Source organism: Salvelinus alpinus, chromosome 20, assembly GCF_045679555.1.
Source record: "Salvelinus alpinus chromosome 20, SLU_Salpinus.1, whole genome shotgun sequence".
Taxonomy (NCBI): Eukaryota; Metazoa; Chordata; class Actinopteri; order Salmoniformes; family Salmonidae; genus Salvelinus; species Salvelinus alpinus.
The window spans coordinates 24437404-24462403 of record NC_092105.1 but is presented as its reverse complement, the minus strand read 5'-3'; the positions used below and the strand labels follow the sequence as shown (position 1 = coordinate 24462403).

Below are 25000 nucleotides of genomic sequence, written 5' to 3'. Positions count from 1 at the left end.
GTTGGCAAGGACTACATTTGTCCTAAATCTAAAAAAAAATACTAAAAGCATTGTATTTGGGACAAATCATTCACTAAACCCTAAACCTCAACAAAATGAATGATGTTGAAATTGAGGTGACTAAACTGCTCGGTGTAACCCTGGATTGTAAACGGTCATGGTAAAAACATTGAAACAACAGTAGCTATGATGGGGAGAAGTCTGTCCATAATAAAGCACTGCTCTGCCTTCTTAACAGCACTATCAACAAGGCAGGTCCTTTCCGCCCAAGTTTTGTCACACCTGGACTACCGTTCAGTCATGTGGTCAGGTGCCACAAAGAGGAACTTAGGAAAAATTGCAATTGGCTCAGAACAGGGCAGCACGGCTGGCCCTTGGATGTATGCAGAGAGCAAACATTAATAATATGCATGGAAATCTCTCCTGGCTTAAAGTGGAGGAGAGATTGACTTCATCACTACTTGTATTCACATGTTGAATGCACCGAGCTGTCTGTTTGAACTACTGGCACACAGCTTGGACACCCATGCATACCCCACAAGACATGTCACCAGAGGCCTCTTCACAGCCCCAAAGTCCATAACAGACTAGGGGAGGCGCACAGTACTACATAGAGCCATGACTACATGGAACCCTATTCCACATCAAGTAACTCATGCAAGCAGTAAAATTAGATTAAAAAAAACTGATAAAAATGTACCTTATGGAACAGCAGGGACTGTGAAGAGACAAACACAGGCACAGACACATGCACAATAACATACACGCTATACACACACGTACACAACTGTAAGTGCTGTTATTGTGAAGTGGAGACGTTTAGGAGACGCAAAGTGGTAGGCCAGACAAACTCACAGAACAGCCCGCTGAGTGCTGAAGCACGTAGCGTGTAAAAATCGTCTGTCCTTGGTTGCAACACTCACTACAGAGTTCCAAACTGTCTCTGGAAGCAACGTCAGCACAAGAACTGTTCATCAGGAGATTCAGGAGGAATAATGGTCTGGGACTGTTTTTCATGGTTCAGGATGGGCCCCTTAGTTCCAGTGAAGGGAAATCTTAACGCTACAGCATACAATTACGTTCTACACGATTCTGTGCCTCCAACTTTGTGGCAACAGTTTGGGGTAAGGCCCTTTCCTGTTTCAGCATGACAATGCCCCCGTGCACAAAGCGAGGTACATACAGAAATGGTTTGTCGAGATCGTGTGGAAGAACTTGACTGGCCTGCACAGAGCCCTGACCTCAAACCCATCGAACACCTTTGGGATCAATTGGAACGCCGACTGCGAGCCAGGGCTAATCGCCCAACATCAGTGCCCGACCTCACTAACGCTCTTGTGGCTGAATGGAAGCAAGTCCCCGCAGCAATGTTCCAAAATCTATTTGAAAGCCTTCCCAGAACACTGGATGCTGTTATAGCAGCAAAGGGGGGACCAACTCCATATTAATTCCCATGACTTTGGAATTAGATGTTCGACGACCAGGTGTCCACATACTTTTGGTCATGTAGTGTATGTTACTGTGTGTGTAGAAATGCACCTTTGTGAAACTGTTTCTATGTGACGTGTATATGGATGGCATCCTCCCAGCATGTAGCAGCATCCTTGGTCAAGTACACAAGACAGAGCCAATGTCTTTCCAAGCTGGTGTCACGCCCTGCACTGCAGCTGCACACAGCTGGAGACTTTTTACTGTGACAGCTAGGGAGAGAGGGAAGACACGAGAAAAGGGTTGAGTCCATGTCATGAAGTAAAGGGGGTTGAAGGGGTCCATGGTAGAAGGGTTGGAGGAGAGGGGAAGATAGGGTTTGCTCCACAGGGTAGAGGAGATAGGGTCCAAGGTTGGGAGGAGGGGGTATGGCAGGGGGTTGGGTGTAGGGGAAAGAAATTATGGTGGAAGGGTTAGTAAGAGATTGAGAAGAGAGGGTTTGGGGTTTACAATTCAAAATATGATACAGACATTACAGTGTTGTACTCAGAACAGACATTTACAAAGCAGAAACATGCTTTCTTTGCTCCTGAGTGGCGCAGCGGTCTAAGGCACTGCATCTCAGTGCTAGAGGCGTCACTACATGCCCTGGTTTAATCCCAGGCTGTATCACAACCACCTGTGATTAGGACTCCCATAGGGCAGAGCACAATTGGCTCTGGGTTATGGGAGGGTTTGGCCGAGGTAGGCTGTCATTGTAAAATAACTGACTTGCCTAGTTAAATAAAGGTTAAATAAATAGTTTTAAAAAAATGATCCTCATCCCTGTTCCCCAAGTGGAGAAATGCTTTCTGGGCCTGCTGCTGCCAGGTGAGCAGAGTTAGACAGCGGGTGATAAATGGGCCCTGTTAACCTCCCTGCCTGGCTGTGTTAGCTTAACACTGTGTTCTACTGGCCTCTCACTTTTACAACGGGACTGTTGCAGACACCTCCTGTCCTGTTCTCCTGCCTACTTTTAGTCTCTTTCGCTCACCCTTAGTCTTTCTCCGTCTATCTCTTTCCCTCTCACCACCTGTCTGTCTCCTGTCCTCCTGCAGCTGCTAGTTCATCTCTCTCTCCAGTCTTCTCCCTTGCTCCTCCCCTCCATCTTTTCCCGGTCACTTCTTGTTCCCAGGAGCTCAGGGGTTTTAGATCACAGTAAAGAACAAATTGGAACAACAATGTGTAACATAATGTGTTCATCGTTCCCTGACTAGGGGGCAATGTCCAGCTCACCCCCTTTCCTCTCCTTTATCCCTTTCCCCTCGCTCCTCTTCTCCATCTCTCCCTTGCTCCTCACATCTGGAGAGTGTCAGGCTTCCAGGGGAGAGCAGAGAGACCATCCGTCTCCATCATACACACACACACACACACACACACACACACACACACACACACACACACACACACACACACACACACACACACACACACACACACACACACACACACACACACACACACACACACACACACACACACACACATCAGTCGGCCCCCAGACATCCCCCCAGACGCTGCCCCGCTCTGGAACCCTGTAAGATCAGCTGCATTAAAATCACACAGTAAATCTACCTGCTAACTACGTCGGGCCTGCTCTACTGTATATGAAAGACCTTATTGGAAGTGGCCCTGAACATGGATTCTGATTCAGAGCAGAAGAACAGGGATTGACAACAGAAGCTCTGTGGGGAGTAGAGAGGAGAGCTGGAGACCAGATGTCTGGTAGAGACAGGAGAGGGCTTGTTATGTTGTCCCAAAGCTGTAAAATACCAGAAAGAATCATAGGGGCAAGTTTATCGGCATTAATTTTTTCAAAAATATTTTAAGAATGTTTATTATAAAAATATAAATGTTTCCACTACAAATCATTTAACATTAGTAGACAAGGCCTTTTACATTTGCACAAGCACACACACACATTTACACACACACGCACGCACACCAACACACACACACGCTTGCATGCACACACATACACACGCACACACGTTCATCTAAAGAAAGCTAAAAGAGTAAGGAGGGGGTGGTTAACAGTATTGCTCTTCCAAATGTTCATGATTATAAAGAAAACAGAAAACATTGACGACGCTGTCACAGAACCATGTTATAACCTACTGTCTGCTACAAACAAAACACTACACTTATGCACTGTATATGTTAACAAATAAATAATAGCTTATTATAATTGCTTTTTTAATGTAAAAAACAAATATAATACAAAATAACATCAAATATAATACAAATAATTTTTGCCTTTTTAAAATGTTGCACAGATATTTTTGTTCATTCTTTTATACATAGAAACATTTGTACAAAGGGATGGCTATGGAAGGGAACTGTACTGCTAGTAGCTATAGTTACATGGTTGTTTACATATGTACATGCTAATAGAACACGCAACAGCAGCTAAGGGCAACAGGCGGGCAGGGGGCAGACGGGGGTGCTATCACGCATCCACACGCACCATTGTTCAGATCAGAGAGAATCATTGTCTGCTCCAGAGATGTATTACACTCACACACTCGTTGTTTCCAGAGAGTTGTGAGATCTCCACCGCTGCTGGAAGAAGGCATTAGAAGAGCTCGGGGATAGTGTCATCTATCTACCTTACAGAGCAGAATATGCTCTGTAGTAGTCGGTTGCAAGGTATTCTCTCTCTGTCGCTCTCTCTCTGTCTTTCTCTGTCTCTCTCTCTCTGTCTCTCTCTCTCTCTGTCTGTCTTTCTCTGTCGGTCTCGCTCTGTCTGTCGGTCTCTCTCTGTCTGTCTCTCTCTCTGTCTGTATTTCCTTCTCTATTCCTCTCTCCCCTCCACATCTCTCTCTACTTCTACCTCTCTCTCGATCTCTCCTTTTCTCTCTATCCTGCTTTAGTTTGAATGAATAACAGATACTGAGATTTCACACTAGGGGTTGGAATAAGGAAGCTTGGAGTGATGTATCATCACCTACTGTATAATAAGCAGACTTTTGTCAGTTAATTACAGTTCTGTATGTGGTCGGATATGTCCTGTGAACCATCAGAGAAAACTGTGTGAGACTCATTGGTTCTGGTTGATCAAACTGATAACTGATTGTTGTGATTATTGCTTTCTGTTTGACATCAACTGTTTTCAGACTGTAGGCTATAGCTAGGGGATACATGGCTTATTGTAGTCTGGGTGCCCATCCAATGGTTTGGCTTCTTACTCAAGCTGACTTTCTCTTGAGTAACACAGGAGCACACACTCACAGACACACAGACACACAGAGTGGTATCAGTCCTTCTCTGTGAGAGAGTGGGGTCTTCAGTGGTGGGAGTCCAGCGTCTCAGAGTTCATGAATGAATCTCCAGGTCTGATTCTGTCTGCTCCAGGTTGATGTGAGTGGATTGCTGCTGCTGACTGCATTATTCTACTCAAGGCATTTAATGTCCCCCTCTCCAGAGTTAAAGAGTTGTCAGTCAAATCCACAGGATCACGATTGGATCAGTTCTCAACGAGCCCCTTACCACTATAGGTCACACAAAGGGCCCTGCTGTCCCACATTATCCAATCCCAGCACCAGCCCTTTATCGCCATGCCCCCAAGGTCCAAGGCCAGGTTCTCTCCTCTCCTGTTCTCAGTAAGGCATCTCAGCATTGGTGAGGAGCGTCGATCTCCAGGGCAGTCGCCCTCCGCTGCACCACTTTTCTAACGTCTACTTCCTCCTTTAGTTTGGGACTTCCTGTATGTTAGAGAGATCAGAGGGCTGTTCTAATCCAATGAGCCCCTCCTCTCCCCATCACTACCCGTCACAAGGGGAAGCCTCCCTTGTGGAAGGAACGTCATTGAAACGTTCACAGAGGTCTCACTGGAGTGAAGGGAGGAACTGAAGGGGAGACGCTTTAAATCATATTGGAACGGGGCCCAGAGGGGCTTTATTCAGATTGGAACAGGGCCCAGAGGGGCTTCATTCAGATTGGAACGGGGCCCAGAGGGGCTTCATTCAGATTGGAACGGGGCCCAGAGGGCAGCCAGTCAGCCAGTCAGCCAGACAGCCAGTCTCTAGTGGCTCGGTCGAGTTACACTGGGACAGGGGCGGTCTTACTGTGGCTCTCTAGTGCTTTGATGCTGCTCACAATGTTCTTCTGGGGGCCGACGATAGTCACACCAACCTTCTTTAGGTCCCTGTAGAAAGAGAGAGGAGGGGGAGAGAGAGAGAGAACGAGCAAGAAAGAGAGAGTAAGTGCTTCAGTGTAAGACAGTGACATTAATGGCATGCCGTCAGTGATGCCCACCCCCCCCCCTTCCGCTGGCCTGTCAATCACACAGGACCACATTTCCCAGAAGGCCGATGGGCTGCCAGAGTCTCTAGTCAGCTGCTGGCAGAGTGTCCTTGAGCAGTTTTTGGTATATTGCTTAGTCTGAAGTGGTGTGTGTGTGTGTGTGTGTGTGTGTGTGTGTGTGTGTGTGTGTGTGTGTGTGTGTGTGTGTGTGTGTGTGTGTGTGTGTGTGTGTGTGTGTGTGTGTGTGTGTGTGTGTGTGTGTGTGTGTGTGTGTGTGTGTGTGTGTGTGTCTTTGGAAGGGACCAGCACTGGTACAAATAGGTGGATAACAAATGCATAATAAAACGAATGGTTAAGGCATGCTTTGTCACAACATCGGTACACAGTATGGGTTAAACACATCATTTTATAAAGACACACAACTTAAAAGAGTGTGTTATGTTTCATCTAGTGGACTGTATGTAGCAGCATGGTGATATTAGGTCCAGCAGTGGACAAGACATCTTCATCTCTGCTTCTGTAGGTGACTGTTGTTAAAGAAGCATATTAATGAAGCAGATCGGAGTTAGAAACAGCACAGCTCAAACCCACTCAGTTAACATAATGTAGCTTTGGTTTCACATTGAGCTTCAGTTTTAGTGCAACAGGCTTCTCTGCTAGTCTGTGGGGTGCATATGAAACAATACATGAAAAGTCCTTATAAAGTTATTTGAATGCAAGCAGGGGGTTCTAGTTTGGAGGGCAGCCAGACAGTGTACTGCAGTCCACCCACCATCCGTTGTCTCTGGAGTTTGAAGGGAGGAGGAGGGGGGGGTTAGAGGGTGGTGATCCCCATTGAAGGCTCCCACTCTGGGCAGGTGGCTGCTGTGACGTGGTGCTGGACCTCCGTCAGACAGATTCTACAGTACAGACAGGCAGGACGCAGGGCCAGGGAATGTGAATATAAGTTCACACAGCCATACTGGCAACAGTCTCTCAAAAAGGAGTATGGGTACACAGCGTTAACACCATGAACAACATGTTACAAATCAAAACAGAAATAAAGTAAATAAACTGCATAAAACATGAACACATAAAGTATGACATAAATTTTAAAAAACTGTCTCAGCAGTGAATGACTCATACAATAAAATGGATAAAAACAAATGACTGCGTTTTGTCCCTTCCATTTTGAAGTGTTTTAAAGTGGAGCTTATCATCTATCAGGTTTAAGTAGACCAGGGCCCAAACTCCTGACCGCTATATTCCACATGACCAATGACAACCATAATGGATATGTTGGAAGTGTTTACAGTGAGCAGCTTCCTGTTAGTCAGACAGAAAGGACTGTCTCATCTAGAACTCTGAAGAGGCTCTTCACTATGAGAGCACACAGAGGCTTCATTCCTGCTGCTGTGTGTCAATAGAAGTGATGTGTCCCATGTGTCTGATGCCTCAGACTGGACCACCCAGCCTCAGAACTACCAGAACCTCAATTTTAAACCCACATCTTTGTCAATTGATCAGTAGCTACACTTGACTAACCTGTACCCCCGCACATTGACTCGTTATTGTTATTTTATTATTTTTTACTTTAGTTTATTTGGTAAATATTTTCGTAACTCTTCTTGAACTGCACTGTTAGTTAAGGGCTTGTAAGTAAGCATTTCACGGTAAGGTCGACACTTGTTGTATTCAGCGCATGTGACAAATAAAGTTTGATTTGATTTGATCTTAGAAAAAAAGGTGTTATCTAGAACCTAAAGGTGTTTTCCGGCTGTCCCCATAGGGTAACCCTTTGAAGATCCATTTTTGATTCCAGGTAGAACCCTTTTGGTTCCAGGTAGAACCCTTTTCGGTTCGATGTAGAACCCTATCAACAGAGGAGGACAGCCAAAGAACCCTTTTGGAACCCTTTTTTCTAAGAGTGTATATAAGCATGACGTGTCAGTGGATTGAGGAGCGGTATGAGGGTTTGATTAGTCTGGCAGACAAACAGAGGTCAGAGTCAGAGCGTGGGTGGGTAGTTTCCTGCTGAATATAAAGAACTGGATTAAGACAGTACTAATCAATAGACTGATATCACCTCCGGTCCGGGACTGGTCTGTCTGTGTGTCAGGGCTATACCCTCAGAGGATTAAAACAAACATATGATCCTATTAATATTTTTATCCAGTTATGATCCAGAAGAGGTGGATCAGAGATGCTGTAGAATGATCCTGTTATCAGAAACCATGTGTAGGCTGTACAGTTCATCTGTGATGTTTTCCATCAATACTGTACATGGTTTTCTACTGAGTCTGCAAAGCAAGCCTTTTTGTGCCTCTGTAGTGATTGGTTAAAAGGATTCTTTCATTGATGAAATGAATTAATTGATTAAATGTTCGGTGAAAAATGCGACAAAAGAGAGAGAAAGCACGAGAGAGAGAGAGGAGAGAGTAGGAGAGAGAGAGAGAAAGAGAGACCAAAAGAGAGAGAGAGAGAGAGAGAGAGCGCGAGAGAGAGAGAGAGAGAGAGAGAGAGGAGAGAGCAAGAGAGTAGGAGAGAGAGTCCTCTCTCCTTATAAGGCATTGTTCTGTTGGACAGATCAGGCTCTCTCTCAGGCAATTAAACTAGGCCATAGTGAGGAGGGAATTTCATACGCTATTTGCATTTCATTATTTATATTGACATCAGAACAAAAGGCAACGTGGTAATTACTGCCTGGGCCTTTTGTTAGGCTTTGTAGTCACTGTCGAGCCCAGAGGGTTAGGGAGACAGAGACCTCCGCTTTGATCAGCCTGATTATGACTGTCAAATTATTTACACTGTCAAATACCTCATCAATTAACACAACAGCAGGTCCGCAAAGGCCATATCCTCTGCTGAGAGAGAGGGAGGGAAGGAGAGAAAGAAAGAGGAAGGGAAAGGAAAGGAAGAGAGAAAAATGAGAGAGAAAGAAAAGGGACAGAGAGAGAAAGCATCCAGCGGGCCAAATCACTGCATTTCCCATGAAGCCCATATGAGCAACATGGAGGAGCCGGGAGCCCAAATGGAGGTTTATTATTAGAGAGAGAGAGAGGTTGTTATGAGTTGCACGGGGGTGCATGGGGGTTGTGATCGTAGATTCTGCCAGATCCACTCTACTAAAGCTGTTCACAGGCTGTAGATCCTGTCAGAACTGGAGCTTAGAGAGTCTTTCTTTCTCGCTCTCTCTCTCTCTCTCTGTGTGTGTGTGTGTGTGTGTGTGTGTGTGTGTGTGTGTGTGTGTGTGTGTGTGTGTGTGTGTGTGTGTGTGTGTGTGTGTGTGTGTGTGTGTGTGTGTGTGTGTGTGTGTGTGTGTGTGTGTGTGTGTGTGTGTGTGTGTGTGTGTGTGTGTGTGTGTGTACGTGTGTGTACCAGTGTGTACCCGTGAGCGTGGCTAAAGCTCTGTCATTATAGATTACAATCAAATGCTGCCGTCCATGGTTAACAGATTAGACCCACAGCGGTGCCTCCAAGTAATGGGAGCAGATTGTAAACATGATGGCGTCTCAGTGGGGGTGGGGTGTGTGTGAGGTGTATTAAATCTGGCTTGCTGTGGCATGAGAGACTTTCTCAGGGAAAAGTCATGTTTTAAGCCTGTTGCACTCAGACACAAAAATGTCTAGGCATTCCCATATCTCTTCAAACATTAGATCACGTTGAAATACAAACTTAAATCATGTTATACAACAACTTACATTTTGTTTGCTTGTTGGACAAGCTAAAAAACTGAAATTCAAATTGACCATTGGTTCGTCAGCAAGTGTTCAGTGAGTCCTGTAAGTGTGAGTCTGAGTGTTACTACAGAGCGTCATAAGAAGCACTCTTACTCTGCGGAGGTCTTGGGCAGGGTGTCACAGGAGCTGTAGCTGACCCCGGAGAAGGCCTCCTTACAGGGCAGAGTCCTCACGCTGTCCAGCCAATCCCCCATGGTTCCCAATGACTGAACCACCTCAGAACTGCTCCTGTCCAGGAGCAGGTTGGCTGGCCTGGGAGGGGGGGGGGGGGAGGGGGGGGGGGGGAGGGGGGGGGGGGGGGGGGGGGGGGGGGGGGGGGGGAGCGGGGGGAGAGGGGGGGCGGTGAGAGTGGGGAGAAAGGATATGGATGGTTAGCCGTTGGAACAGTGGCCATGCCTGAACTACTCGTGAGGGGGGTGACATGGGACATAGTACAGTCCCCACAGAGAGCTGGTCAGCCTTGGAACATAAATAATATCATCCCTACTTCCTCTCTCCCTCCTCTCAGCTGACAGCTCTGTCTGCATGCACAGAGAAAAAGTTGTTATCCAGAAAACAAGAGTATAAAATAACATGCTGCACAGAGCGAAAACAAAAAGCTGTAAACCACATTTCCCCATGCACACACACACACACATGTAGGCAACCACGCATACAGCATGTACGAACGAACGCACACACAAACACACACACGCACCACAGGTCTCCTCATCAGGAAATACCTGTGGAGAGAAGGGACTACCCACCAACCCGTTCCGTTGCTGTGCGTTATGGACAAGCTCTCCCAAGTGAAAGGAAAGCCACACACACAATGTAATGTTAACTTTATCATACAGACTAGTCTGATGCTTTTCCAATATGACTGTTTGCACTGTTTCTAGGGAATTAAGTCAATATAACTCCAAACATGTATGTTGGACGGGCTTTAAGTAAAATGAAAACCACACAGTGTAGATTCTATATTTATGTTTTAGATGTGAAATCTCTTAACAATATGATTGTATAACAAAACAAGCATAAATGTTCATATAATTAAATTATTATTTTATCTTAAAAATACTAGAATTCCCAATAGTGCAACCTTGATCAGATTATAAACTGAATAAAATAATTAAATCAAATCACAATTCATGCTGTTCCATTGACAATAATTTATAGTACGAATAGCATTTCATGGCTGGAGGCACTGTTCTGAAGAGATTTGAGTGACAGGAGAGGGAAGGAGAAAGGAGAGAGGAGAGGAAAGAAGGAGTAGATGATAGAGTGATGTACAGATGTAATATCTTAATTTGATCACTCTGTTGTTGCAGCAAATTTTTCTGCACGGCAGAAAATGCAAATCGTAGTGTATTCAAGGTTTAAAAAGGCTTCTAACGTTTGGATAATTTCCACTTTAAAATGCCAAACTTGATTTGCCATAACGAAAAATGTATCAACCCCGTCAAAAATGTCCATGAATGACATACACATAATATTTATAATTTCCTGTTGCTGCAGGATTATTTTCCTGCTGAGAGAAACTGGTCAAATTAAGATCTGTAGATGAGTCAGGCAGAGAGGACTGTCTGTGAGTCTGTCCATAACCCTGACCATGTTCACTCTGGCCAGCCGGCCGGCCAGATAGACAGACAATAGTCTGTTAAACCAAAACCAGACCAGGAGACACTCCCCACATCTCCTGAGCCAATAACCTTATGTTGTTTTGTATTTTGTTTAGTGAACACCAGGCACAGCAGCTGTTGCTATACAGCTGTTGCTATAGTCATATCCGATCAACATCCAAATCAACAAGTTCACCTCCCTATGAGGCAGGGTCAGGGCAGGTCAGACCAACTCAGGCCTCATCAACAACAACCCTGACTCATACTCAACAATGATGGGTGTTGTGTCAGAGCCATTCAGAATGTTTATTTTTATTTTTTTAACTAGGCAAGTGAGTTAAGAACAAATTCTTATTTACAATGACGGCCTACCCCGGCCCAACCCAGATGACGCTGGGCCAATTGTGCGCCTCCCAATGGGACTCCCAATCACGGCCGGATGTGGTGCAGCCTGGATTCAAACCAGGGACTGTAGTGACTCCTCTTGCACTGAGCTGCAGTGCCTTAGACCACTGCGTCACTCGGGAGTGTGTATGCGTGTTTATGTGTGCGTGTACATGTGTGTGTCAAATCAGCCAGTGAGTCAGAAAACAAACGACTGGGACCATATCACCTGATCACACACACAGGCAAACACAGCCTAGGGAATACAAGCCAACACAGGACAGGAAACCAGCTTGGTATTCCCATAGAGACATATATTTATAGTAGTGTAAACGAACCATAATAGCAGGAAGTCAAGTCCACACTGAGGCTGAGTGTATTATATATAATGACAGACATCTACATCACAGCACGTGAATTTGCGGTGTGGGTCGTGGGGAGGTGTGTGTGTTGACTCTGTGACGGTGTGTGATGGGACAGGTAAGGCTACTAGACGGTTCTAGAACATCTTTTTGCCATGACTCATTTCAGTAGGCTAACTTAAGGAAGTAAACAAAGCAGTAAGAGAGACAGTCTGTCTGGAACATAGTGACCCAACTAAGCAGCCAACCAGACAGACAGCTCACCATGGGGACAGCAAGAGCTAGTTTGAGCTAGAACAAGCGGAAGAGGATAGAGAAAGAAGTGGCAAAGGAAAAGGAGAGCTAAGCGACTGTATGTGATTGAATCTCTTCCTGATCATCAGAGGCCTGTCTGACAGCTGAGGGCCAACCGGGCAGAAGAGATAAGAGAGGAGAGAGGGATAGAGGGAGGGAACGAGGCAAACAAACACACACACAGCTCCCCGATTAAACCATCAGTCATGTATGAGGAGACTATTGATCTGTAAAGTTCTGTCCTCTGCCTCCAAAACTGTCATGGTGTCAGTGTAGAGGTAAACTATAGACGACCTTATCTTCCCTCTGTGTGATTCTGTTGGTGGTTCAATCTTTATTTTCTGCTGCGCTAGAGGAAGAGAACGAGGGATGAGAGACAAGGAGGGGGACAAAAAGAACATGCTAGTTGTCATGGAGAGGAGTTGGTATCTTAAACCCCTGAGTACGCATCATATTACCTACGGCAGGATTGAGAAAATAGAGAATTCTCCATATGATGGAAAAAAAGCAAGGAGGTGAGAAAGCAAAGCTAAATTCTACCGTCCCTGTCTTTTTATCTCTCCTCCTTTTTCTTTCCGTTTTCTCTCTTTGTCTGTTTTCCACTGACCTCTGAAAGACCACTGCTGTGTAGTATCATGTTTTTAAGGCTCTCAGAGGAGCAGAGGGAGAGAGGGAGAGAAAAAGAGGAGGAGATAAGGATATGGGGATGAGGAGGCGGGGGAGAGGGGGAGAGGTTGACATCTGGGCAGCTTGGTGGAGGACAGGAGAGGAGGAGACGAGAGGAGAGGAATGCAGGTCTCACTGTGAGGGGAACTGAAATGGCTCTGCAGGGTTTCTCCCAGAGTCTACCCCCCAGCCCTCCTCCCCTCCATTCCTCTCTCCATCTGGCCATCTGCCTCTCCCCTTTTCCCCTCTTTGCTCATCCCTTTTTCAACACCTACCTTTCCCCATTTCCCTTTTACAAGGGGCGTCATTTATCAAAGGTGCATACGCACACAAGTCACTTTTCCCGCAAAGGTTGTTATTTATCAAATTTTAACTTGACGGGAAAGTGTGTGTATCTCCACACAAATCTCAGACCTTGCTTACGCACAACTTCTAGTGGTTGGAGAATTGTATTACAAGCAAATATTGTTATTTTGGGGGAAAAGGAGGCGTTTCACCAAGGGAATTCTAATAATGGTATGCTAATAAAAACATTAAAACGTAACCTAATGATAAAATTGATGCATTTTCCGTTGGTAAGGAAATGAAATAGCAGCATGGAGACTATGTTTCTTTGACTTCTATGATATGGACCTAACTCATAATCAGATTTTCTGACATGACTGGTTTATTCCCACTACACAATAAATATTAGGCTACTATCTATCCATCGCTCATTCAATAGCCAAGCATGCGCAAAAATAAATTGACCGGCGGTAGCCTATTCGAGGGGCACTCAACTACTATTTGAGAAGGTCCAGTCACACACATTTCCTAGGTAGCATAGGTCTGGATAGATACATGCGACCCTAAACTGTTCACACCCCTCTTGTTGGCGGAAAGAAAATGGTGCAGTTTTTAAGCACATTTTCTGCAATTCTACACATTTTGCTATGGGGCGGAGAGAACATTTTGTAGTTTTAAAGCTAATTTCCTGCAAATCTACACATTTTGCCATGTCTTATGTGTGTTCATATGATACCAGAGTGAGTCAACAAAATCAATGGGGCCCCCTGGGGGTCGAGGCCCCAATGGGCACATAATCTGGCCATGATAAATAACTACAAGATTTAGATAGCTGCTTAGCCTAATTTACCTACCTTGATAAAATGGGCTACTTGATCAACTGGACATTTCTGACAGATTATAAATAGCTCTCTAAGATTATTTAGTGAATGGCATAACAAGAGGAAAACTGCCCATGCACTGCCAAATTTCGAAATTGCACCTTGTGTATTCTACTATTACAACTCTCAACCGTAATACATTGAAAGCCCAACTGACCCACGGTCCATATTAACACCATTCTGGGATCAGATCCGGACTGCGGTCCGCCTGTTGACTATGGCTGCCCTATCCAGTATGGGTAGGCCTAGGCTGCAGTGTTGCTGTAAGATAGGAGCGCAACATGATAATGTAGCCTACCGTATTTAAGCCTATTCCAAGACAGGAGATAGAAACACAATCATGTATTGACGAACAAAATTAACAAAATGATGAACCAAGTCTTTTGCATAGAAGTGTGGGCTATAAAATGTGCTTTAAATTGTTTCGAATAGACAATCAAACATGCAGAATGCGCGGCCAGTGTTTGGCACTCGCTATAGGCGGCATGCATTTTTTGAAAAAGTCACTGTAAAAGATTAAAACATTCTGCCAAACCTCTACAGAAATGTGCTATTGCAGTTTTTTGTAGAAATTGACATGGCCCAGTTCCAACATTTCCAAATTATACAGCAAATTAAGGCTTTTTTGTTTTCCAGGCGAGGTTGTAGCGGTCAGAATGGCTCTGATTTATCAATAAAAAACGTGTATATGTTGCGCGCGACAGTTTGATGAATCCCAATAATTTATTCAGCACGCAAATCATAGAATCACCACGTAGGCCAGAATTTTGTAAGAAATGTAAGCACAGTTGATAAATGAGGCCCCAGGCCCCTCTCTATAGCCCTCAAAGCTCATACTCATCAGACCCAAATCCCAAACCCCTCTCTTCTCATATCTTCTCTCCTACTCGGCTCGGACACCCTGTATTCATGCCCTCTCGACACTCGCCCTTGGCCTGTTAAGGTACACCTGCACTAAGATTCTCTCCCTTTCGCCCCATAGACTCAAACTCTCACCCCAGGTCCCCAGACAGCGTACTCTAGCCACGGCTTTGATCTGGGCCCGTGGGGGATGGGATCTCCATTAGTCAGGGTAGCCCAGAGACATATTAGGTGTGTGAGGCCGAACACAGCTGCTCCTTTGGTATAGTGGCACGTACACGCACACACACACACTCTCATAAATCACCTTGTCCTCCGTCTCTCCCCCTCCCACCCCTCTCGCCCTGCGCTCAGCCCAGTGTTAAAAGCCAATCAGGAAAATTACATGCAAACTCCCAGGGACCCATTTTCACTTTCTTAACAAACCATTAGTCAACGTTATGAGCGCCGACGTCTCCATAATACCAGTCTGATCCACCAACCCAGTGCCTCCCTCCCTCTCTCCCCTGTTCCAGCTCCAGCCTCCCTCCCTCTCTCCCCTGTTCCAGCTCCAGCCTCCCTCCCTCTCTCCCCTGTTCCAGCTCCAGCCTCCCTCCCTCTCTCCCCTGTTCCGGCTCCAGCCTCCCTCCCTCTCACCCCTGTTCCAGCTCCAGCCTCCCTCCCTCTCTCCCCTGTTCCAGCTCCAGCCTCCCTCCCTCTCTCCCCTGTTCCAGCTCCAGCCTCCCTCCCTCTCTCGCCTGTTCCAGCTCCAGCCTCCCTCCCTCTCTCCCCTGTTCCAGCTCCAGCCTCCCTCCCTCTCTCCCCTGTGCCAGCTCCAGCCTCCCTCCAGCCTCCCTGCCTCCTCTCTGCCCGCCCAAGGCCACTCTACACAGGCTACAGCAGTGCCTCAGTCCCACTGTGGTCAAAACAAATGGAGGGAAACAAGAAGAAACAGAGTATAAGGGATGTTGTACAGCATGTAAAAAGAAACAGGGGAAAGAGTATAAGGGATGTTGTACAGCACGTAAAAAGAAACAGGGGAAAGAGTATAAGGGATGTTGTACAGCACGTAAAAAGAAACAGGGGAAAGAGTATTAGGGATGTTGTACAGCATGTAAAAAGAAACAGGGGAAAGAGTATAAGGGATGTTGTACAGCACGTAAAAAGAAACAGGGGAAAGAGTATTAGGGATGTTGTACAGCATGTAAAAAGAAACAGGGGAAAGAGTATAAGGGATGTTGTACAGCATGTAAAAAGAAACAGGGGAAAGAGTATAAGGGATGTTGTACAGCACGTAAAAAGAAACAGGGGAAAGAGTATAAGGGATGTTGTACAGCACGTAAAAAGAAACAGGGGAAAGAGTATTAGGGATGTTGTACAGCACGTAAAAAGAAACAGGGGAAAGAGTATAAGGGATGTTGTACAGCATGTAAAAAGAAACAGGGGAAAGAGTATTAGGGATGTTGTACAGCATGTAAAAAGAAACAGGGGAAAGAGTATTAGGGATGTTGTACAGCACGTAAAAAGAAACAGGGGAAAGAGTATTAGGGATGTTGTACAGCACGTAAAAAGAAACAGGGGAAAGAGTATAAGGGATGTTGTACAGCATGTAAAAAGAAACAGGGGAAAGAGTATAAGGGATGTTGTACAGCATGTAAAAAGGAGAGCGTAAGAGAAAGGAGGAATATCAGGAGGTGTTGGGTTTAGGGAGAGAAAGAGGGAGACAATACACTGAGTGCTCTTTCAATGACAGACTGACCAGGTGAATCCAGGTGAACACTATGATCGCTTAGTGATGTCACTTGTTAAATCCACTTCAATGTATATGTGTATATGAAGGGCAGGAGACAGGTTAAAGAAGTAAAGAAGGATTTATAAGCCTTAAAACAATTGACACACGGATTTTGTATGGGTGCGATTCAGAGGGTGAATGGGCAAGACAAAATATGTATAGTGCCTTTGAACGAGGTATGGTAGTAGGCGCCAGGGGCACCGGTTTGAGTCAAGAACTGCAGGACTGCTGGCTTTTTCACGCTCAACAGGTTACCGCGTTTATCAAGAATGGTCTACCACCCAAAGGACATCCAGTCAACTTGACAACTGTGGGAAGCATTGAGGTCAATATGGGCAAGCATCCCTTTTGAACGTCCATACTCAGAGGCCTGATCACACAGGGTCAGATTGAGTCTGATCATAACGTCCTGTGTACACAGGAAACAAGAAGCGTTTGTTCATGACAGCCTCTGTGTGGTCCATGTCACTACTAACTGGGTCTATATACAATCAGGTTTGGGTCCATAATGAGAACAATGTAAAGATAATATTGCTCTCCCCTATAGGGGTCTGTCCCATACTAAATAAATGCTCTCCCCTATAGGGGTCTGTCCCATACTAAATAAATGCTCTCCCCTATAGGGGTCTGTTCCATACTAAATAAATGCTCTCCCCTATAGGGGTCTGTCCCATACTAAATAAATGCTCTCCCCTATAGGGGTCTGTCCCATACTAAATAAATGCTCTCCCCTATAGGGGTCTGTCCCATACTAAATAAATGCTCTCCCCTATAGGGGTCTGTCCCATACTAAATAAATGCTCTCCCATATAGGGGTCTGCCCCATACTAAATAAATGCTCTCCCCTATAGGGGTCTGTCCCATACTAAATAAATGCTCTCCCCTATAGGGGTCTGTCCCATACTAAATAAATACTCTCCCCTATAGGGGTCTGTCCCATACTAAATAAATGCTCTCCCCTATAGGGGTCTGCCCCATACTAAATAAATGCTCTCCCCTATAGGGGTCTGCCCCATACTAAATAAATGCTCTCCCCTATAGGTGTCTGTCCCATACTAAATAAATGCTCTCCCCTATAGGGGTCTGTCCCATACTAAATAAATGCTCTCCCCTATAGGGGTCTGTCCCATACTAAATAAATGCTCTCCCCTATAGGGGTCTGTCCCATACTAAATAAATGCTCTCCCCTATAGGGGTCTGTCCCATACTAAATAAATGCTCTCCCCTATAGGGGTCTGTCCCATACTAAATAAATGCTCTCCCCTATAGGGGTCTGTCCCATACTAAATAAACGCTCTCCCCTATAGGGGTCTGTCCCATACTAAATAAATGCTCTCCCCTATAGGGGTCTGTCCCATACTAAATAAATGCTCTCCCCTATAGGGGTCTGTCCCATACTAAATAAATGCTCTCCCCTATAGGTGTCTGTCCCATACTAAATAAATGCTCTCCCCTATAGGGGTCTGTCCCATACTAAATAAATGCTCTCCCCTATAGGGGTCTGTCCCATACTAAATAAATGCTCTCCCCTATAGGGGTCTGTCCCATACTAAATAAATGCTCTCCCCTATAGGGGTCTGTCCCATACTAAATAAATGCTCTCCCCTATAGGGGTCTGTCCCATACTAAATAAATGTTCTCCCCTATAGGGGTCTGTCCCATACTAAATAAATGCTCTCCCCTATAGGGGTCTGTCCCATACTAAATAAATGCTCTCCCCTATAGGGGTCTGTCCCATACTAAATAAATGCTCTCCCCTATAGGGGTCTGCCCCATACTAAATAAATGCTCTCCCCTACAGGGGTCTGTCCCATACTAAATAAATGCTCTCCCCTATAGGGGTCTGTCCCATACTAAATAAATGCTCTCCCCTATAGGTGTCTGTCCCATACTAAATAAATGCTCTCCCCTATAGGTGTCTGTCCTATACTAAATAAATGCTTTCCCCTATAGGGGTCTGTGTAATAATACTGTACATACAACACTCCCCTATAGGCCTATACACCACTATCATGTCCTAACACATTCACAGAGGTGGAGGAACACCTTCTATGAGGTCTCTATTATAATATGGGGTTGATTCCTTTTGCGATTCAATGTGGTTTATATCTTTAACAGATCCACCAACGTCTTGCACCTTGGTTGGACGGCGAGGTAGAGACAGCATCAGTAATATTGAAGGCCAGCAGAAGGGGAAGCGTGTGATAGAGAGAAAGAAACTAAAAGCGAGGAAAGGATAAATGAGTCCCAGGGTGGAGGACAGTGTTTCCTGTCACTGCTGTCACTAATGAGCAGGATGTGCCGTGACCCATAATGCCTTGGATAACGCGTGGGAAGTGGATATGTTCGATGTCAATCTGTATTGAGCCAGGTGCGTGGGAGAGGGGTAATGAGTCAGGTGCAGTGATTAGCGCTTAAGGGGAGGAAAGAGCCAGGTGATTGGGAGAGGAGCAGAGAGGAGCAGCTGTGATTTAGGGGGGCAGGTGCATTGGGAGAGGACTAGAGAAGTACAGCTGTAAGTTAGAGGGGCAGGTGTTTGGGGGTTGAATGGATGAGAAAGACTAACACTAAAACAACAAAGTATGGCTAGCTGTTAAGTTTAGATCTTTATAGTAAAGATGGTGGATAAATGAAGATATCCCATAAAACCCTGTCTCTGTGTATAGTACCTGGATGATGGATTGGCTGCCAGGGTTTGGTTAGGGTTCAGGGGTCAGAGGTCAGGGTTGAGAGCATGATGTGTAGATGTTTATAGTACCTGGGTGAGGTGTTGGCTGTGATCTTCAGGCTCCCGGGGTTGCGTATGAGTTTATCCAGGATGCTTACGATCTGTTCGAACTTGGGTCTGTTGTTCCTCTCCTTCTGCCAGCAGTCCAACATCAGCTGGTACAGAGTAGCAGGACAGTCCATAGGAGGAGGCAGTCTGTAGCCCTCATCTACTGCTTTGATAACCTGGAGGGATAGAGGGAGAAATAGATAGGGAGAGAGGGGGGGAGGGAGAGGAAGGGGAAAGATAGGGCGCTTGAGAGGGAGTGCGAGAGAGCGCGTGAGAGAGAGCGTTAGAGATAGAGAGGGAGAGAGAGAAGAGGGGGAGAGAGAGAAAGAGAGTGAGAGAGAGAGAGGGGGAGAGAGAGGAGGGGGGGAGAGAGGAGTGGGAGAGAGAGAAAGAGAGTGAGAGAGAGAGAGGGGGAGAGAGAGGAGGGGGAGAGAGAGAAGAGGGGGAGAGAGAGAAAGAGAGTGAGAGAGAGAGGGGGAGAGAGAGGAGGGGGAGAGAGAGGAGTGGGAGAGAGAGAAAGAGAGTGAGAGAGAGAGAGAAGGGGAGAGAGAGGAGGGGGAGAGAGAGGAGTGGGAGAGAGAGAACGAGAGAGAGCGCCAGAGAGACAATTAGGTGTGCAGCAGGACAGTCTATAGGAGGAGGTAGTACAGTGTGTCAGTGGGTGGTAGAGATGGAGGTGTTATTATAGTCCAGGGGAGTTTGAGAGTTGGCAGTGAGACAGTACTGTACTGGCAGAAGTGCTGACTGTGCATCCGCTCATAATAGAAGCCCTCCCTCTCAATTCCCTCCCTCTCTCTCTCTCTCTCTCTCTCTCTCTCTCTCTCTCTCTCTGAGCGCTAGTGCTCAAGTGACAATGATGCATTTTTGTGGGATGTGTGTGTGTGTGTGTGTGTGTGTGTGTGTGTGTGTGTGTGTGTGTGTGTGTGTGTGTGTGTGTGTGTGTGTGTGTGTGTGTGTGTGTGTGTGTGTGTGTGTGTGTGTGTGTGTGTGTGTGTGTGTGTGTGTGCGTGTGTGTCAAGTCTGGTGCTAGAGCTGTATTCCTTGTTCAGGCCATCAGGCCTCAGGCTCAGTCCACCACCTGGTCACTCTACGCATCATTTCCTCTCTCAGCAGGAAGTTCATTAGGTCTTCTTGGCGACAGCTGTGTACTCACGTCCTGATTGGACATCTCCCAGTAAGGCCGCTCCCCGTATGACATCACTTCCCAGAGCACGATGCCGTAGCTCCAGGCGTCGCTGGCCGAGGTGAACTTCCTGTAGGAGATGGCCTCTGGAGCTGTCCATCTGATAGGGATCTTACCTCCCTGAGAGAGAGAGAGAGAGAGAGAGAGAGAGAGAGAGAGAGAGAGAGAGAGAGAGAGAGAGAGAGAGAGAGAGAGAGAGAGAGAGAGAGAGAGAGAGAGAGAGAGAGAGAGAGAGAGAGAGAGAGAGAGAGAGAGAGAGAGAGAGAGAGAGAGAGAGAGAGTACATTTAACCGACTTCATGACTTGCTTTAGGTTATGTTTGACCTGAAAATGGATATAAAGAGAGAGGGAAAGAGAGACGGGAGAGGGATCTAGGTCCTAGCCCCAGCCTCCAGGACTGCAGGGCCTTGTTCCATTTGTTCCATCTCCACTGTTTTGTCCTGGGGGAGAGGGGAAAGGGGATAGAGGAATAAAGGTAGAGAGAGAGGGAAAGAGAGGTAGAGAGGGGGCCTGTAGGCTGACCCTGTGTTTCTCCTGCTCTGTGCCTACCCTCAGGGGGCTGCTGAACTTACTCAAGGCTTAGCCTGCGTCATGCCAACAGAGGAGAGGAAAAGAAAAGCGCGGAGAGAAGAAAAGAAGAGAGGAGCCAAAGCTAACGACCTCCTGGCCAAGTTACACTACTCCTGGCCAGCTCTCTCTAAACACACAGCCCTCAGAAAACAAACCACTTCTGCCCTCACAAATCAAATATTTCAAATTTTATTTGTCACATACGCCGAAATAAAACGGGTGTAGACTTTCCCAACGAGACCTTCCCAACGAGACCTTCCCAACGAGACTTTACCAACGAGACCTTCCCAACGAGACCTTACCAACGAGACTTTACCAATGAGACCTTCCCAACGAGACCTTACCAACGAGACTTTACCAACGAGTCTTTACCAACGAGACCTTCCCAACGAGACCTTCCCAACGAGACTTTACCAACGAGACCTACCCAACAAGACCTTCCCAACGATACTTTACCAACGAGACCTTACCAACGAGACTTTACCAACGAGACCTTCCCAACGAGACCTTACCAACGAGACTCTACCAACGATACTTTCCCAACGAGACCTTCCCAACGAGACCTTCCCAACGAGACTTTACCAACGAGACCTTCCCAACGAGACCTTACCAACGAGACTTTACCAACGAGACCTTCCCAACGAGACCTTCCCAACGAGACCTTCCCAACGAGACCTTCCCAACGAGACCTTCCCAACGATACTTTACCAACGAGACCTTCCCAACGAGACTTTACCAACGAGACCTTCCCAACGAGACTTTACCAACGAGACTTTACCAACGAGACCTTCCCAACGAGACCTTCCCAACGAGACTTTACCAACGAGACCTTCCCAACGAGACCTTACCAACGAGACTTTACCAACGAGACCTTCCCAACGAGAAGTTCCCAACGAGACTTTACCAACAAGACCTTCCCAACGAGACCTTCCCAACGAGACCTTCCCAACGAGACTTTACCAACGAGACCTTCCCAACGAGACCTTACCAACAAGACTTTACCAACGAGACCTTCCCAACGAGAAGTTCCCAACGAGACTTTACCAACAAGATCTTCCCAACGAGACTTTACCAACGAGACCTTCCCAACGAGACCTTCCCAACGAGAAATTCCCAACGAGACTTTACCAACGAGACCTTCCCAACGAGACCTTCCCAACGAGACCTTCCCAACGAGACTTTACCAACGAGACTTTACCAACGAGACCTTCCCAACGAGACTTTACCAACGAGACCTTCGCAACGATGCAGAGTTAAAAAATAATAATACAAATAAAAATATTAACACAACAATGAAGCTATATCTAGGGAGTACCAGTACCAGATCAATGTGGAGCTATATATAGGGAGTACCAGTACCAGATCAATGTGCAGGGGTACGAGGTATTTTAGGTAGATATGTACATAAAGGAAGGGTAAAGTGACTAGGCATTAGGATAGATAATAATTAGGGACGGATCAACATGTACATAATGGTTACCTGGAGGATAATGGGGGAGGGTCATTCTTTTACATTTCAGTCAAGTGACGGTTCAGTATTCTTTTTAATTTAGTCCAGCGGAGGATCATGCCATTTGTAATTTAGAAAATGTCAATATTGCTCAGTGTTTTAGAATTAGTTGCTTATTAGGCTATACAAAACATTAAGCACACCTTCCTAATATATTGAATTGCACCCTCCGCTTTTGCCCTCACAACCGTCTCAATTCGTCGGGGCATGGACTCTACAAGGTGTCGAAAGCGTTCCACAGGGATGCTGGCCCATGTTGACTCCAATGCTGTCTGGATGCCATTTGGGTGGTGGACCATTCTTGGTACACACAAGAAACTGTTGTGAAAAACCCAGCAGCTTTGCAGTTCTTGACGCAAACCAGTGTGCCTGGCACCTACTACCAAACCCCGTTCGAAGGCACTTAAATTGTTTTGTGTAGCCCTTTCACCCTCTGAATGGCACACATACACAATCCATGTCTCAATTGTCTCGAGGCATAAAAATCCGTCTTTAACCGGTCTCCTCCCCTTCATCTATACTAATTGAAGTGAATTTAACAAGTGACATCAATAAGAGATCATAGCTTTCACCTGGATTCACCTGGTCAGTCTGTCATGGAAAGAACAGGTGTTCACAATGTTTTGTATACTCAGTGTATAGTCTTGTGAGTGTGCACAAAGTCAGTGCAAGATAGGGTCAGCATAGATAGTCTGTGTAACCATTGAATTAACTATTTAGCAGTCTTATGGGTATTTAGACCCTGTTGGTCCGAGAGCCGATTCTCCGGTACTGTTTACCGGATGGTGGCAGAGTGAACAGTCTATAGCTTGGATGGCTGGAGTCTTTAGCAATTTTTCGGGCCATCCTCTGACACTGCCTGATACAGAGGTCCTCGATGGCAGGGAGTTCGGCCCCAGTGATGTCACACATGCATGCAGGAGCACACACACACACCACACACGGATGTGCACACACGCACGCACGTACACACTCGCGCACAAACACACACAAATAAATAAATCCACTTCTGTCTCTTGAATCCCTGGCGAGTGTACATAAACACAGCCATCCTCAGGAGAACAAGGACTATACCTCTAATGAAAGTACAGTATGACACCACTCAGACACAGACAGACTGACAGAACAGCAAAGTGGTCTGACAGAAGAGGGAGGGAGAGACAACGGCCTGCTGGGGCTGATAGATTCATAACTGTAGAGCGGATGAGAACTCAGCTCTATTACTAGTGACACACTGGGGGAAGTCTATTAGCATATTTTAGGTCATGAGTTTGTGGGAGTGAAGTAAAAGCTGGTGAGTGTTTATTTAACATGGGGGTCTAAAGCAGTTATTACAGCATTGTATACTAATGTCAGGCCACAAGGTGACCCCACACACACACACACACACACACACACACACACACACACACACACACACACACACACACACACACACACACACACACACACACACACACACACACACACACACACACACACACACACACACACACACACACCCACACACACACACTGTTATGGTGATAGGTTGGATACAAAGCCCTCTTGATTTTGCTTATCTACTATGTTTGTCATTCCTTTCCCATGATCCTTCAGGAGAACACAAACATTTATGTTGGCGTTATCTCACCCTGATTTTATTTATGTGCTGGCTGTCCCACTCCACACTGCTGAGAGCCCAGACGTTTGTGTGTCGGTGTGTGTGTTAGTGCACGTGTGTGTGTGACATATGAGGTGATTTGTCTCATGGACAGCATGTATTCACAGAGAGTGCTGGCGAGGGGGAGATCGAGCAACAGAAAGGGAGTGAGAGATACACAGCAAATTTGCGGGTGTTAAAAGCTTGGTGTTGAGGTGAAAAGTGTTGTGAGTGTTACAGTGCTGATTCTAGTGGGGTTAACGCCAGTGGGGTTGAAATTGACACCACCTGGCGAAGTGTTAACAAGGTGGCGGTGTTGCTGCTCCTCGACTGTTTTAAGTTAATTTACGTTTAGTTAATTTACGTTAATTTACGTAGACATGGCAGGGGCCTCATCACTTTGTTGCGGATTGCTTTTTAGAATAGTTTGTTTAATATCTATGTTTCTGCATGAACATTGATTGATACATTGATCTTATACTACACCAAGATACATAACATACATTTTTCTAAACTAATCCAATCTGTAAGTAGTTAGACTTATTTAACTGATTATTGAGATGGTTGTTCCAGTTTAGAGGGTTTAGGTAGTCTCATTTATAATCTTCCCTACCTTGACAGTCATTCTAACAGCAGATTGCAGGTGATTAAAAGTTCCAATTGTTGGAACTCTGGCTGAATTCCAATTAGAATTATATAATACTTTGCAAGCCAGCATAATATGACTTGCCGATGTGGCCTGCAAACCAGGAGTTTCAGACCACTATGTTAGGGTAAAATTAG

At 45.9% G+C, this 25000-nt stretch overlaps 1 protein-coding gene across 2 annotated transcripts in view; it reads right to left on the bottom strand.

Moving 5' to 3' along the window:
* Positions 1 to 3288: 3288 nt before the first annotated feature.
* LOC139546548 (ephrin type-A receptor 3-like) overlaps positions 3289 to 25000 on the bottom strand; it is a 148785-nt gene continuing 127073 nt past the window's right edge. The window contains exons 14-18 of one of the 2 annotated variants that reach the window (XM_071355052.1): positions 20466 to 20615; positions 19295 to 19488; positions 9525 to 9683; positions 6485 to 6611; positions 3289 to 5614 (exon numbers count right to left, since the gene is read on the bottom strand). In XM_071355052.1, coding sequence (XP_071211153.1) covers positions 6527 to 6611; positions 9525 to 9683; positions 19295 to 19488; positions 20466 to 20615 — 588 coding nt within the window. In that variant the 3' untranslated portion in view covers positions 3289 to 5614; positions 6485 to 6526. The remainder of the gene's footprint in view (positions 5615 to 6484; positions 6612 to 9524; positions 9684 to 19294; positions 19489 to 20465; positions 20616 to 25000) is intronic. The other variant, XM_071355051.1, reaches the window with a different exon arrangement.